Raw genomic sequence first — 17246 nt, 5'->3', positions numbered from 1 at the left:
ACTCCTGGCTAGACAGGTGGCCAAGGCCTTGTGGACTTGATGCAGGAAGGGTGGGGCATTTTTTGGTGCAATTTGAAGAAAGCTTGCCGTCTCCCCACCCACCCTCCAAAAAAGATTTTGACCTCCTCTCCTGAATTGCAATGAGAACAGCAATCAGAGGGCTAATTTTGCTTTGCTCTTTCCCCGGGCCTGATTAATATTATTCATTCCCTCTGTGTCCTGCTGGGTTTGAAACATGTTCCATAGCCCAACTTCTGCAGGTGATTTGCATAAGAGGCAACAGCACACCAGGAGGAAGCATCTCTTGCACTTTGATCATTTGGTGTCCCACCCATCCCCATCCCCCTCACTTCATTCATTTGTGGGGAAATTGGGGTGTATGCAGGAAGGGGAAAGGAACTGAGGAACTCTGTGTCAAAGGCACTAAGGCTTGGCTGGGAGTCTTATGATCATATTCTGCATCTGGAGATTGGCTTGGTCTCTTAAGGGAGATGGGGTGTGTTCAGGGCTCAGGGTCATCGTCAGGTGAGGAAGGGAATAGCAGCGTATGGCTTGGGCCAGTGTGCCTTAGAATCATAGAATTGCAGTAGAAAGGACTCAGAGGACCATCTAGTCTAATCCCCTGCAATGCAACTGTCCCATCTGGGGATTGAACCTGCAGTCTTGGCATTATCAGCACCACGCTCTAACCAACTTGTCTTGTAGGCGGTATAAATAATAATAAACAGAAGAAGAACTTGCTGGGCTGGGCTAGTGACCCATCTGGTCCAGTATCCTGTTCACACAGTGGCCAACCACTTATTTATTATTTATTGTTAAGGAGCCCAGAGTGGCAAACAGATACACAATCTAGAAGCAAAAGCACTCTAAAACATTTAAAACATTCTAAAACCATTACAATCAAAAACATCTAAAAGCGGTTTCAGTTAAAAACATTCAAAAGGCAATTATGTCTAAAAACATTCTTCTACCTGATGATCCCTGGGTTGCATGGAACAGTGTAATGGAGCCACGAAACGTCTGGGTAAATAAGCTTGTTTTCATATTCTGCCTTGCGGTTAATAATGATGGAGACAGGCACACCTCGCTAGGGATGGCATTCCACAACTCGGGAACCAACACAGAAAAGGCCCTGTCATGGGTCAGTGCCAACTGGGCAGCCTTCTAGTGATGGTAGCACCAACAAGACCTCACCTTGCAAGGGGCAAGATGGTTGGTAGGTTGTTGATGGTCTCACAAGCAGGATCTGAGTGAATGCTACCCACTTGGGATTCCCAGCAACAGGCATTCAATCAATCATTATCAATCATTTTATTTGTTTGTCGCCTTTCCAGATTTAAAACCACACTCGGTTCAGAGGCACACAACCAATGGCACTTATATACCCCTCTATCCAGAGAAGCAAGAGACAATATCAGAGTTCAAGAACACATTCCAGCCAGGCAGAAATCCCTGAAAAAATCCTCACAAGGGAACTGAGTGGCATCAGTAGTGGTTGCACCCTGGGTAAATGGTGTGTGTGTGTTGTAGAGAATCCCACGTACCAGAGAGAGAAGCTTGAGAGGCAAAAGTCATTATCTGGGCCTGAGATTATTCACTCCCTGGAACAGGGTATTTCAGGGATTGCTTCTGTGCTATATGCTCCTACCACACTGGCACTTTCTGAAACAAGATGTGAACTGAAACCCAGTCATCCTTTGAAGTTTGCTGTTCTCCGAATTTTGCAACACAGTTCTCCCACCATGTAATGTGCCCCAAAAATGCATATACTAGGCTGAAATCTGTATGAAATGCATATATTGCTGAAAATAACATACACAAATGCATTATAATGAAGGAAATTGTTTTGCAAAAAGATGAACATTTTGGAGAACTTCAACCTGCTGGTGAATGTTCATAAGGATTTAAGACGAACCAGTGTGGAAATGGGGATAGCTGAATTTAAGTTTGGAAAAGTGAGAAAGGGAAACTGAATCAGACAGGTTCATTCACCTCGCTCTGACCAGGGCTCTATGGGCAGTGACCTTGGATCAGGCCTTCTCAGTAGTGGTATCCCAGCTCTAGGCTTGACGGCCTGATGCCTCATCCTGTGAATTTATGTGCCAGCCTACAACCATTTCATTTGACCCGTTTCATTTCAAAAGTGGGTTGTTTTGTTTTGTTCTCAAATTGCTTTTAGTGGTTTATTGTTCTGCTACTGCTGCTTACTCTTTTGCTTTTAAGAAATGTCAGGCTTTTATGACATTTATGTTTCTTGGTAATTTTGGTACATTTCATTTTATTTTGAATGTGTCTGCCACCGTGCAATATAAGCATGTTGAATGGCAGAATAAAAACACTGTAAGAAAATAAACAAAATGATCTTAACAGGATTAAATGTCCATCACTTCTTCAGGCTGGTTCCCTCCTTCTGCAACATGGGGTTAATAATACTGACCTGCCCCTGCAGGGCTGTTGTAAAAATGGGTGAGACAATGTATGTGAATGCTGTTTGTTAAAGCAGTGCAATCTTATTATGTTTACTCATAAGTAACTTCAATGTAGGATTCTGTACCAACTGGTCCACTGCTGCCTGCGTGGAAGTTGCTAAGTGTGATGGATCTGTAGGTCTAGCAGGACCCAGATCGACAGGAGCCCCGCACTTGAGTCCTGTCAGCTAAGGCCATACATAGGTATCACAACCAGTTAGACTAAATTCCCAGCTCTGCCTTCACTGAGCAACAGAAAAGAATGCATTCACTGACTCCATCTGATCCACTGGAATGCAGATGGAGAACGGCACATTGGAACGGGAGAACAAATTACCCATATCTAAACTGGATGATCAAACTGAGTGGCTACCTCCAAAGCCTTTCAGTATTGTTGTAGGTTTTTTGGGGGGGAGGGGGTTAGTCTAGATGATGCCCCGAGTCCCTTCCAGTTCTTGGGATTATGTACCCAGTGAATGTTCAGATCTAATGGAGGGTTCAGTTGTTGAACTGGTCAGATAGTGACCATACCTGGCCAGTTAAGTGTCCTCAGCAGCATCCCAAACGAAGGAGTCAGGTTGAGAGAGCTACAGTTAAGTGACAGTGCCCTCCAGGCTACCACCTGGCTGGTAGATAAAAGGACAATAGCCAATGCAGTGTGTGAGAGCTGAGCTAAGGAGCAGAATGGAAGCTGGATACACAGAGACCTGCTTGCTCTGTGCTGGATCCAGGGCTGCAACTAATGGAGAAGCAAGATCTGTTGGGGACCTAATGCTGTGAGGCCTTCCTCCATCCCATGCTCAGGTTGTAGACATGTGAAAATAAAGCCGTATATCCTTAAGACACGACAAGTCACCAGGAGACTGAACACATGCAAGTACTTGGAATCCCTGGAGTCTCTTGCTTTTTGGAGTTTGGGGCAGCATGTAACACCATATTGTTTCATTCTTAAAAAACGTTGTTCAGTTAGGGAAGCTTTCTATAGAAATTTCTAAAGAATGAGCAAGACCTGTTGGAGTTGTCTTCTGTGACACTTTGTTCCTCTTCCTGGACTGAATTGACTCTCTTGCTAGTGACTTTTCTCCTTTTATTTCCTGACGCAAAACACTACTTGTTGGCCTTTCTCTCGCTTTCTCCTCGTTGCCATGGCTCTGCAGAAGGATGTTTTGGTTTTTTTATGATTGTACCTCTATCTTTGTCTGTGCATGTGAGTGTGTGCCTCCTCCCTGTGTGTGTGTGTAAAAAGACTTTGAGATTCCTAGAGTTCAGCATAACAAGGGCCGATTCTAAGCTTGCTGTTGTTTGCATCGCCACAGCTGCCAAAGGCAGTGAGGTCTAGGGGATTGGGGAGTGAGGCGAGAGGCACAGTACTCGCTGAGCTGTTTTGAGCTCATCCTGTCAGGAAAGGCAAGGATCAGGCGGCGGCAGCCTTGAAGCGGAGGAACGCAAGCGGGTGCACCAACGGAGCTTGTGGAAAGATTTGCGTGCATAAGGTGGTTAAGGGGAGCTGGAATCCTGCACCCAGTTTAATGCACAGCTAAGTCCTGCCTGAAGAAATGGGATTTGTATGCTGCATGGAAGCTGACAGCAGGATTTGAGCTGGCAGGAGTGAGCCACAAATAAAAGGGGGAGGTGAGGAAACGGGGGGAGAGGGAGAAAGAGAAGGAAGCAGACCCTGCAACCTTCTGTAGCTGGTGCTTTTGGTGTTGTGGCCCCACTTGGAACACGCAAAATGCAAAGAAAGACACCTCCCCTTGAAATTAGGCATGATTGTTCTCGAGGGTTTGCGACGTGTCAGGGTTCTTGATGTATTTCCTGCCTGTCACTTTTTAAACAGCAGTGATTGCAAACCAACCAGTGTTTTCCTGAATGTTATCCTTTTGGCCAGTTGCCACAACCGGAGGTTGATGATTGGAAGTGTTTGCATATGTAAAAGATTGTGTTTTGTGAATACAGGTGGATCCGTTAACTAACAAGGACCCTAATTCTGCATTCTGGTTGTAGCCAAGGTACAGAACATCATAGTCTAAAGCATACCTAGGGCAACTTTGTGTGGAAAAGGGCTCCCGTCACACCCATCAAAGGCTGTTCAGTACCTCTCTTTAGCAGCATATTTTCAGTGTCAAGAAACTAAAGACTGAAATAGTGCAAATGTATGACTGTTCCTCTGAGCATATGAAAAGTGTATTTTCTTCATTGTTGGAGAGAGTCTCCATATACCAGGACTTAAGAGGAAGTTATGGCCAATCAAATGATGTTCTTTGTCACCTGTGTATTTATGCATTCACCTTTGCTTCGATTGGCAGAACTGGCACTGTTACAGGTGCCACCTAATAACCCTTCCACATTTGCAAGAGCTCCATCTTTTAGTTTGGCAGCACCTACACTTTGGAACTCCCTGCCTGTTGATATCAGGCATGTGCCTTCACTATACTCTTTTCACTACCTTCTAAAAACATCCTTGTTTTGGCAAGCCTACCCAGATGTTGAGAAAGTTGATGTGGGTTTTAATTCGCTTTTAGTCTATTGCTATTTTAATGTTTTGAAACTTTAAATTGTTTTATTGATAATTTGATTGTTTTATATTTTTGTAAACCTCTTTGAGGTGTGGTTGTTGTTGTTGTTGTTGTTGTTGTTGTTGTTTTACAACCAAGCAGTGTGTACATTTTACGAAATAAGTAAATAAAATAAATTTAAGCATTTACATACTGTTTTTTGTTTGTCCAGGATTTCTATGTGGTTTGCCCAAAAATGGAAAAGGAAGACGACAATGAAAACATATCAAGCAACTCAGTCCCCATTCAAACTAATCTGGGCATCATGTCTTTTGCTCAAAGTGAAGCACAGAGGATCCCTGTGACTGAAACCTTAGGCTCCTGCCCTTCTGGGGACCGTAAAAACTAACCCTTGTGTTGGTGCTTGACTCTGGAGCTTTAAGAAGAGATTGTGACCGGTGTGTGGTGGGCATCCTGGCTCTGTGCATCTTGGGGCCTTGAGGAGTGTCTCCATGTGATAAGGGGAGATTGTGTGACCAGGCGCTGTGAAGGGTGAAAACACTTATTTCACTGCATCGTCATGCGTTGCCTGTGCCCCGCTGCCTTTCAAAAGCACTTAAATGCCCATTTGATGGAGGGAATGGTTGGATTACACACTGTCTGCCTCCATTATTGTCCACAGGTTCCCAGACCTCGGCATTTCACAAAGGTCAGGCATGAGGAGAAGGGGAGAGAGAAGGGGAACTCGAAAGAGATTTTTTTTCTAAAATCCTTCTCGCTGGCATGAGAAACTTCCCACCTCTTCCCTTCCACAGTCAGAAATATATCATAACGACAGCATATCTCTCCATCTCTAGAAACCCTGTTTTTAAATTGTTGTGCTAGCTGTCAATTCATTTTCAGAACCATTTTAAGGATATATATATACATATATATATATATATATATATATATATATATATATATATATATCCTTAAAAATCCTATCACTGCTACTTTGAGAGGACACCTCCTTGCTATAGTCTCCTTGTATCCCCAGAGGCTCCCCACACATGAACTCATTTCCCTGGATTTGTGTTGAAATCACTGAGTCTGCTTAGCCAAGTCCCCAGCAGCCCTGTATAGGGAAGTTTGTGATGTTTGTGCTTATATACTGTGTTTAATTTGTTGCAAGCCACCCGGAGTGGCTGGGGCAACCCAGTCGAATGGGCAGTGTGTGTGTATATGTGTGTGTGTGTGTGTGCACTCTTCCTATCCATGGTAGTCGTGCATCTGTGCATTGTTTATACATACTTGGTGTTCATGGTTCATGATCTGCCAGGACACTGTGCTGCGCAATTCCTATTGAAAAGAATGGGAAGTGTGCAAGGCTGAGTCTCAATTAAGCACCGCTATTAAGCAAGGCCTTGTAGTGTCCTGGAAATGTTGATGTGCCTCTTTCCTAAATGGTGGGGGACTTGCCTTGGTTCATTGACTGCAGCAATCTGATGTGCGGTCCATTAGCTCTACTTGTGTTGGGTGACATCTGTGTAATATTTGGTGATCCATCAGTTGGGAACCCAGGAATCAGCTTGTATCACAACCACTGTTAAAAAAAGATGTCGACGACGACGTAATGGAGTAAGCAGTGGATGGAATACAAACACTCTGTCTTTAGCGTGAGCAGGTTTTACGTTTGGACATTATCCCCCATCATTGGCCTTTTAACATCGCTCTTCCTCTGAGTTATGAGGGCTGTTAAACATAAAGCATGCTTTAAAGGGAGCCTCTTCTCGGCCAGCTTTCTCGCTGGAGGGGGGTTGGTGGTGCTGTCAAAATGAGATGCCTTGGCGGCATGCGCTGCCTCCGTTTAATAGTGCCATTCAAGATTTGGGATCAAGGACAAGTGAGAAATCCAAAATGCGTCAGATAAAGCGCTCATGAAATGAGGTTGCAAAGTGGTTGATATGCAAGTGAGGAAATCTGGAAAAAAAATGTGCTGGGGATTGCAGTACATTGAATGTGACTGGAAACAGCTGGAAATTGACAAAAAAAAAAAAAATCCCCCAGTCCCACCTCTGATTGGGAACATGAAAGTTCCAATTCAGATCTCGGTGCTTTGGAGTGACGTGAAATAAACTGTCACTGGAAATGTTGACGTCCTGGGTGGTTTATTATTGTTGTTGTTTAATTGGATTGTATGGAAATGAGATTTCTGTATATTTTATGTTGACGCGATATGCACTGAATCTAACAGTGTCAGAGGAAAGGAGGATGGTGGTTTCAAATAAGTCTTTATTCTATCCAATCTACTCATATCATTCCTGAGCTTTGGCCATGTTGGCAGGGGCTGGTGGGAACTGGAACCCAACACCATCTGATGGGCCACAGGTTCCTCATCCCTGCCATTGAGGAACTGTCAGCCTTATCTACCCAACATACTGAGGATTGTGTTGCACAACCCGCAAAGTTCAGCAGGGTATCTCTCTAGTAAGTGTGGATTTATGGGTAAGGGAAATTGCTCAGTGGTGGGGCATCTCCTTTAAATTCAGGTGGTCTAAGTTTCAATCCCTGGTTTATCTCCAGATAAACTTGAGAATGACACTCTGTCTGAAATCTGGATAGGTGCTGCCAGTCAGAGCAGACAGCTAGATGGACCAATGGTCTAATCTGGTATAAGGTAACTTCCTAGATTTCTGTAATTTGAATGCAGACCTGTTTTGAAAACTTTTCAAATATATATAGAAGATTTTTTGAACTATTTATGAGATTTCTTACCTATCCTTCACCATAATATCCGTACGATACAAAGGAGAGTTACAACAAAGGATGGTCTGAGAAATTCAGTTCAGCTCACATCTGAAGGTGTACCTATCTAATTTGTACTATCCAGCAGGGTATGCAAACCAAAATCCAGCCATTCTTTAAAATTCACATTTCTCTGAATTTTGCAGTGCAGTTCTCCAGCCAAGTAATGTGTACAGAAATGCTTAGGCTGAAGCGTGCCTATGGATATGTGAATTCATATATAAGTGAACGTAACAAACAAAGAATTATGTGTTAGGCAACATTGCATTCAGGAATGTGTAGGTGAGGATAATTTCATACTACCAAGCTGATAAATTTTCACGAGGAATTGTGGGGGTTTTTTGTCTTAAATCACAAACTGATGTGGAAATGTGGAGAACTGAACTAAGTCTGGAAAAATGAGAAACTGAGAGGGACCGAAATTGGCAGATTCACCCGCCCCTGGTTACAAGAGTATAATAAAAGCTAAAGGGACCCCTGACCATTAGGTCCAGTCGTGGCCGACTCTGGGGTTGCAGTGCTCATCTCGCTTTATTGGCTGAGGGAGCCGGCGTACAGCTTCCGGGTCATGTGGCCAGCATTACTAAGAGGCTTCTGGTGAACCAGAGCAGTGCACAGGAACACTGTTTACCTTCCCACCCGAGCAGTACCTATTTATCTACTTGCACTTTGATGTGCTTTTGAACTACTAGGTTGGCAGGAGCAGGGACCGAGCAACAGGAGCTCACCCCGTCGCAGGGATTTGAACCACCGACCTTCTGATCAGCAAGTCCTAGGCTCTGTGGTTTAACCCACAGCGCCACCCATGTCAATACACAGTTTTAAATGCAGTCGGTCTTCAGCTTACACAACAGTTCAAATCCAGGGGTCCACATGCAAAAGCAAAAATGAATAACATGTGGAAAACCCCTGAATCTCCACCCCGTTTGACCATCCCTTCCTGTCCAGGGCAGGACATACCCTCTGTCTCACTTACTGGGCTCTGAGAAGGTTGCATGAAAGCCCTGGCATGACCTCCTCAGAGCCCTTGTAAGCAAGGTGGAGGGCTCAAAAAGCTCTTTCTGCAGCAGGTTTTCTCTACTTTCCATTAATTTATTTATTAGCTGTGCATCTAAGGTTGCTATCACATAGATAAATTGCAGGTTCGCTGTACATAGTACACACACAAGTAAAATTATCCTAACCAGAACAGAACAGTATAAAGCCAATATGAGAGGTGGCTTCCACAAAACTCTCAAAGGTGCATCTTTAACATACAGAAACAGCTGTACAGTGAGGTATTTGGATGCACCTCTGTGGGGAGGAGGTTCCACAATTGGGGGGAGGGTTATCACAGAGAAAGCCCTCTCTCAACACACCATTCCCTGCACTTCTGAGGGTGGTGGAACAACCAAGATTGCACCCCTCCTCCCTTCTGATCTTAGCACCAAAGAGGGTTGGTGGGGATGGAGGTTTTCTTTCAGATGTTTGGAGCCTAATTTGTACAGAACAGAAAGTTCAGGGGAAAGTTGCATGAACTTTCGAAGAAGCAAGAACTGCAGAGAAGTTAGTGGCGGATGCTAGCAGTGACCATGCATGGGGAAAATTAAGGGAATGGACTGGAGGCTTTGAGATGGCCAGGGAAGGGTGGGCGATCTTCCTTGAAAATGGTTTCTGGGTACCAAAGGGGCAGCTTAACAAGAGCTTGAAGGTGTGTGCTTCTGAAATAATTGATATTCTTTCCTTTGGAGGAGTGCCAGAATGGATCTGAGGGTTAAGGTTAAAATCTTTAGATGGAGGAAGATGTCCAGAGTGCAGCCCTTGGATCCAAGTAAAGTGCTGACATCTCCCTCTTGGGAGAACGGAGGTGCCGGCTCTGAGAAAATGCTTCTCACAGCAAAGCTAAAAAAAGGAGAGAAGGGAAGGGGGGAAAGGCGCAGTGTCAGAAATCATATAAAACAGCCTCTCAAAAGGCCCACATGCTGGTGATGACCATTTCTGCCCCTTTCTCTTTCTGAATCCAGGTGCATTGTGGATAACCGAGTGACCCGGGTAGCCTGGCTCAACCGCAGCAGCATTCTCTATGCTGGCAATGACAAGTGGTGTTTGGATCCGCGAGTGGAGCTAATCGCCAACACCAAGACTGACTACGCCATCCGGATAAACGAGGTGGACGTGTATGATGAGGGGCCCTATACCTGCTCCGTGCAGACGGACAATCACCCCAAGACATCACGGGTCCATCTCATCGTGCAAGGTAGGGGCTCAGGGAAGCCTGAGGGTTTTGTGCGAAAAGTGAGTTTCTAGTCCTCATGTTCTTGAAGGTGCGAAAGCATAAAAATCATGAAGAATAATCAACCCATGTAATGTCTTCGCTCTCTCTCTCACAGAAGCCTTCATGTTTTACTTCCCTGCCCCTTAGTTTTGCTGCTCTTAATTTTGACTGTGCAAAATATAAAGTTGTTTGCCTAGTTGAAGGGCATGGTGGCTTGGATTGTGCAGGCTGAAAAAAAAAATGTGTGAGTGTGAGAGAGGGGTGTGGGGATTTATCCATTTTAGTTTCTTATTCTCCCATTGTAGGTTAGTTTTCCACATTAGCACATCAGTTGGTGTTTTTTTAAAAAAATAGAAATCCTTGTGAAAATCCATTAGCATTTTGGTGCAAATTTCTCCTAAGATGTACTCATAATAGTACACAATTTTGCCTAATATATGCACATTTCTGCAAAGCAATTTCACCCATTATTGTGCATTTTGATGTGTTATTTGCACTAATGCATGCACATCTTACCCTAGGATATGCATGTTTGCTGCATTGCAATAATCTGTTGAAGTGCAAATTTTGAAGGGCTGCTGATTTTCAATTCATCTATTGATTCAGAAAGTGTGAATTAGGTTGGTTCTCCTTTAAATGGCAACTCAATTGCATTTCTCTCCCATCCTTTCTGGGGAGTGAGGGGGACGTGTGATGTCTGTGAATTGCTGCACTCTTAGTGCACTAGTGGGGCTTCTTGGGTAGAATTAATGTTGCAGGGGATTCTAATCCATTTGCCATCAGCCATCTCTCTAGGATTTGGCTGGAAGCCATCTTAGCATGACACAGTAGCTTGACTATTGGAATCTCATCTTGGGCTAATTTTCAAATGCTGATGGGTGTATTGATTTGGAAACAAGCTGGGTTAAGAAAGGCATTGGTCTTGTACACCAAGCCGACCTGAGCTAATCCGCTGTCGATATGTTGGGGCTGAGCGTTATTGACAGACTAATGAATAGGAGACCAAAAATAAAAAATAAAGAATAAATTCCAGGACTCTTTTTCTCTTCTTTTTCTTCCTCTTAAAGCAATCAAGGAAAAATAAATAGAGCTTGCGCTCCCCTCCCTTCTCCATCTCCACTGCCCATGAAACAACCCAAAATAAAAAAGAGGGATGCATTTTCTGTTTATCTTGCAAACTTTTATTACCTGTCCAGATTTCTTAAATCAAAGTCAATCACATGGAAGGGGGGGGGGAAATGTTGAAGCTGCAATCAAGCAGCTGAGGAGGTGTAATTATATTGGATCCATCCTCAAGCTGGTGCCTTGTTTCCTGACCCCAGCCCTTGATATCTTCTGGTATTTAAAATCAATCCTGCCTGTTTGCAGTGGTTGTTTTCTCTTCATTTCATCCTGTTTTCTGGAAGGAAGACATCTGGTTTCCTCAAGAAGGGAATACATAATGGCAGCTAAAGATTTGCAGCTCGCATGGGGAAGCTTTCGCAGGCTGTATTGCTTTCTGGGCAACCTTCTCTGGGATACCTGCCAGTCATGGACAGGGCCAGAGGCAAAAGTGGGTGGAGAAACTAACATAACTATTATTTTTGTACAGTTCAATACTTTCTACAAAAATTCACATGCCCCTCTCTACATACCCTCCAACTTTTCTCCAGTGAAAACAGGGACATCTTATTCCATAGTAGTAGTAGTAGTAGTAGTAGTAGTAGTAGTAGTAGTAATTGTATTATTTATACCACACCCATCTGACTGGGTTGCCCCAGCCACTCTGGGTGGCTTCCGACATATATAAAAACATAAGAAAACATTTTAAAAAAACTTACCTATACAGGGTTGCCTTCAGATGTCTTCTAAAGGTTGTACAGTGGTACCTCAGGTTACAGATGCTTCAGGTTACAGACTCTGCTAACCCAGAAATAGTACCTCGGGTTAAGAACTTTGCTTCAGGATGAGAATGGAAATTGTGCTCCGGTGGTGCAGCAGCAGCGGGAGGACCCATTAGCTAAAGTGGTGCTTCAGGTTAAGAACAGTTTCAAGTTAAGAACAGACCTCTAGAACGAATAAAGTCCCTGTAACAAAGCTACAGGGAACCAGGCAGAGGGCCTTCTCGGTAGTGGCGCCCGCCCTGTGGAACGCCCTCCCACCAGATGTCAAAGCGATAAATAACTACCTGACATTCAGAAGACATCTTAAGGCAGCCCTGTTCAGGGAAGTTTTTAATGTGTGATATTTTAGTGTATTTTTGGTTTCTATGGAAGCTGCCCAGAGTGGCTGGGGAGGCCCAGCCAGATGGGTGGGGTACAAATAATAAATTATTATTATTATTATTATTATTATTATTATTATTATTATTATTATTATTAATTTATTATTATTATTAACCTGAGGTACCGCTGTATAGCTACTTATCTCCTTGGCTCAGGGGTCGCATAACTCCTTACCCTCCAACATTTCTCCAATGAAAATAGGGATGTCCTAAGTAATAGGAGGACATTCTGGGACCAAATCAGAAACCAGGATGGCTTCTGTAAATCTTCTGTCCCTGGAAAATAGGGACCTACGGGGAGTCTGGTCTCTATCCTCCATCCAAGCAAGTATGAAAAATGATCAGAGTTCAAGGACCCAAAATCTCTCAAAGATTGGGAAGGAGGCTGTGAAGAAGCACCAGTGAGTTGTGTGGCCTGGGGAGAGAGGGTGGCTAGGAAGTATCTTGAGGGCCAGATAGAGAGACTTGAAGGGTCACATTCATGCCTCACACCTGAGGTTCTTCTGCTTTACAGGATATTGCTATGTTAAGAGATGATGTGTCCTGCTATCCAACCTGGAAGTCTCTCTTAACTGTCTTGGAAGTGAATATTTGGAATTTGGAGTATTTGCAGTTCTGCAAGTGTTTGTGGGTGTTTAAAGGCTGGTCAATGAACTGTTAACATCTCTTGAGCAGATTGAGGGAGATATGGAAGAAGGCAATAAGTTATTACTCTATGAATTGATAATAATAATAATAATAATAATAATAATAATAATAATAATAATAATAATGCCACGGTAGTGGCCTGTGGGCAGGTGTATGGAAGAAAGCACATGCTGCAACAGTTCACAAAGGAAAATAGGACTATGCTTGTAAAATACTCTAGGGTTCATTTCAAAAATCACCCCTAGCACATCCCCCTCCTCTTATGGATTGCTGAAGTTTTGCTCTGTGTCTTTTTCTAAAATTGAACTTATCTTTGATCTCTTCCTCCATGTAGCTCAAGATAGTATACATGTTTCTTCCTCCCTTTCCTCTCTTAATTCCCAGAAACACTTTGAGGTAGGTTAAGCTGAGAGGCAGTGATTCGCCCCCCAAATCACCCAGTGAGCTTCATGTCTAGGTAGGGATTTGAACTCCGGACTCCCAGATCCTCATCTGACACTCAAACCTCTCCATCATCCTGGTTCTCTTGTAAATGGATGCAACATACTTTTCCGTAGTCTGTCCTGCAATCACTTCTAAATAATGGTGTTTGTTCTTTTTGGTTAAAGATATACTAGAAGAGGAACAAAATTGTCTGATAATATGCTTTCACTTTTTCCAAATATATACCTCTCCATCTGCAGTGTAGGAAATGACAGGCTGTGCACTGCATGATTCTCTAATGTCTATGAGCGGGCATTTATGGCTCAGCTGAAATTCTCTCCACCACCACTGCCCCCCCCCCCCCCGCCAAATTCCACAGACCCATTTGTGAGTCTTCAAATTTGGGAGACACTCCAGCTATTTGCAGCTATGAGCTGAGTTTTTGAGAAGTGTCACAGAACTCAGCAACACTCATGCTGGCTGCTCACAGCTTGCAATCCACACTTAGAGCCTGCTCACATGGGCTAATGTCAAGCCAGATTTCCCACTGCCTGTGCTTTGCTGTGTCATTGACGTGTGTGTGTGTGTGTGTGTCCGTCTCTAAATGCAGAACATTACATTTATCCAGTGTTCCAGCCCATGAAGATTATTCTTAATATTGATTCCATCATTTAGTCTGTTAGATATGCCTCCTGACTTTGTGTCTTCTGCAGATTTGAGAAGCAACCACTCCACTGCAGACCTTCTTCCAGTTTGACTCAGAGCCATTAAGATGCATTTGTTGGATGTGGTTGCTCGACCATCTAACAATAGTGTTGTCCAGCCCACATTTTAGCATCTTGTCAACCAAGTTGCCATGGGAGACCTAATAAAACGTGTTTCTGAAACAGAGATATAATAGATATATGGAGTTCCTGACTACCTGGACCATTAACTTTTCCAGGCTAAACGTAAAGGGACCCCTGAACATTAGGTTCAGTCATGGACGACTCTGGGGTTGTGGCGCTCATCTCGCTTTACTGGCTGAGGGAGGCGGTGTACAGCTTCCAGGTCATGTGGCCAGCATGACTAAGCCACTTCTGGCGAACCAGAGCAGCACGGAAACATCGTTTACCTTCCCGCTGGAGTGGTACCTATTTATCTACTTGCACTCTGACGTGCTTTTGAACTGCTAGGTTGGCAGGAGCAGGTACCGATCAACGGGAGCTCACCTCGTTGCGGGGATTCGAACCGCCAACCTTCTGATCGGCAAGCCCTAGGCTCTGTGGTTTAGACCACAGCGTCACTCGCGTCCCTTTTCCAGGCTAGTAACTGCCAAATAGGAGATAAAGTTGCCCTGGCATTATAAACACCTGCTGACATGTAGTAATCAAGGCATTGTTTTCTAGATGCCCATTTACCTACAGGTCAGGAGTGATGGAGGGGGAGAGGTGACTCAGTGTGTCTGGGCTCTTGGCAGCAGCAGCATCACTGGTGCTTACTGGGAGGTAGAGGGCAGGGAAACAGGGAGCTCAGCACTCTGCTGGTGCACTAGTAGAAATGTGGGTTTGACTGAACCCACACACTGTCAACTTTTCCCACTCCTCCTAGTAACTAGAAGCACCACCCCTGCCAGCAATCCATTTTTAGATAGATTTTATTAAAGTCTGAAAAAGAATATAAAGATTATCAATTTTTTATCATGTATGAAAAACTAATCTAAATAAAAACACAAATATAAAAAGAGAGAGAGAAAGCGAAAACCAAGCAAGCAAGCCAGAGAAAAAGAGAACTTGCTATTCTTCATCTGTCAGCTATATGTAGAAAATTATTTAATGCACCCACTCCAAGACAATACCCAACAAATCCACTTTATCTTCAGTCTTTAAGCCCAGATATCATCAGCGGATTTATTCCATGCAAAAAGTCTATAAGGGGTTTCCACTGCCAGCAGTCCAGCTGCATGGAGGTACCCGGTCCTGACGGTTGCTCCTGACACAGATCATCTGATTAAAAATCTCATCCAGAATTTTGCCCAGCATTGGCATCAGACTGAGAAGCTTGTCATTGCCCAAATCTGCCTTTTTGCCCTCTTCTAAAAACTGGGGCAAAATTCCCATTTGTAGTTGTCTGCCATCTCACCCATTTTCCAAGAATTCTCAAAGATTGCAGTCAGTGGCTTTGAAACATCTGAAGGATGATTCAGCACCCCACAGAATCATAGAATCACAGAATTGTAGAGTTGGGACCCCAAGGGTCATCTAGTCCAACCCCCTGCATTGCAGGAATCTCAGCTAAAGCATCCATGACAGATGGCCATCCATGATGTAATTCACCTGGTCTTGGAGAGTCGAGGCTGTCGCCAGCTCCTATCCATTTCTTCATCCAACCAGCCCATGTCTTTTTCAAGGCTTTGTTCACCTTCTACAAGCTCATTTTGATCATTGAAATGCTTTTTCCATCTCTGCATTGCCTCTTGCCTTTTTATTTTATTTTATTTGTTAGGGATGGGCAAAGTGCTGAGGTTAACCACCTGTCTGTGTGGAATTGACTTCCAGCATAATATGTGGAGCCATTGAAGGCAAATTATGGGCCCAGGTGGCCACGCACCTAAAGCAAAAGGCAGAAAGGTAATGGGGATCCATTCCACAGAGCTCTCCGTAGCATCCTTCCCTCAGGGATAGAAAAGGGCCTTTGGGCAAATTCCTGCAAGTGAGATAATGAGGGGGACCCTCAACAAGCAATTAAATTCTGCCCTGGGGCTTGCAGCATTTCCTCTGGGGATGAGGCTCCAAGGACAGGGAGTTCTTCCCCTGTATATGTATCCATCCTATTTTCTTTAGAGTCCCAGCGATGGCAGGACTGATAGAAATTCTGCCCACGTAGCTGGGTGAACATGTCATATGATTTTACCCTTTCAACTTTCATAAGACACTAAGGCAGCAATCCTGTATCCAGTTACCTTGGGGCACAGGTAGAAGGAAGTTTTTGTCTCTTTCTGGTCCATGTCAGTTTTGCATGTGTCTATCCACAAGTCTTATCTGCCCTGTTCCACACTAATCTGTGATTATTATTATTATTATTATTATTATTATTATTATTATTATTAATTCTGCAATAATTTGTACCAATGAGTACCAAGAATAAAAGACTCTATATTACATCAAGAAAATTCTTTCCAGCCAGTTAGCTGTTACTTATCCTAAATGTCTTGAGACCAAATTTCATCACATGGCATGATTCATGAAAATGTTGGGGAAATTATAGCATAAAGATTCCCCCAGCTTTCTGGATTATTGAGGGTTTCTAAAAGGAATTAACATGGAAATGAGCACTAAACTAGATTCTGCTAGATTTCCAGAAGTAGCTTTTAAATCTTGTGAAAGATCACATAAAATGCAGAAATTATCAGGTAAGGAAATGTTGGGGGAATGGAACAAAATGCTGTCTGAACGCAGCCTTAATATTCTAGCATCCAAGGACCCCAGCCCACCTCTCACCTGGGCTAGTGCAGACCATGGCTGTGATCCAAAGGGCCCTGGTGCCCTCCATTATCAGGGGCACCAGCAGCCAATAACCACCATTCCATATTCACCCATCAAACAACATGCATTCATCCAGGCTTGGGGCATAAGCAAGGTCTCAGGGGGTGGCACCTTCCCCACATTGGTGACCCTCAAAGTACCCCCTCCCATGCTGGCACACTCTGCCTTTTAGGTTGTTCCATTTCAGGGATAGCAACTGGCTATGCCCTGCAGCCATTGGCTGTGCTTCATGTGTGATGTCACAGAATATTTACAACAACCCCATGATATTGCATCAGTAATATACGTAAGTCTGAAAGAGTGGAACTTTTGCAAAGGGTGTGGAGGTCAATTTGACTTGCAAAAGTGTCACACAGAACCTAAGTATGGGTGAAGCAGTACGTT

At 43.8% G+C, this 17246-nt stretch overlaps 1 protein-coding gene across 8 annotated transcripts in view; it reads left to right on the top strand.

The window, feature by feature from the left end:
- LOC310832627 (protein CEPU-1) overlaps positions 1-17246 on the top strand; it is an 819723-nt gene that overhangs the window by 658876 nt on the left and 143601 nt on the right. For all 8 annotated transcript variants that reach the window (XM_083714754.1, XM_083714753.1, XM_083714760.1 and 5 more), the window contains exon 3: positions 9754-9986. In XM_083714754.1, the coding sequence (XP_083570880.1) occupies positions 9754-9986 (233 nt within the window). The remainder of the gene's footprint in view (positions 1-9753; positions 9987-17246) is intronic.

The sequence above is a fragment of the Podarcis gaigeae genome, assembly GCF_964106915.1.
Source record: "Podarcis gaigeae genome assembly, chromosome: 15".
Classification (NCBI taxonomy): domain Eukaryota; kingdom Metazoa; phylum Chordata; class Lepidosauria; order Squamata; family Lacertidae; genus Podarcis; species Podarcis gaigeae.
Note: the sequence above shows the minus strand (reverse complement) of the source record. Positions and strands in the feature narration are given on the sequence as shown.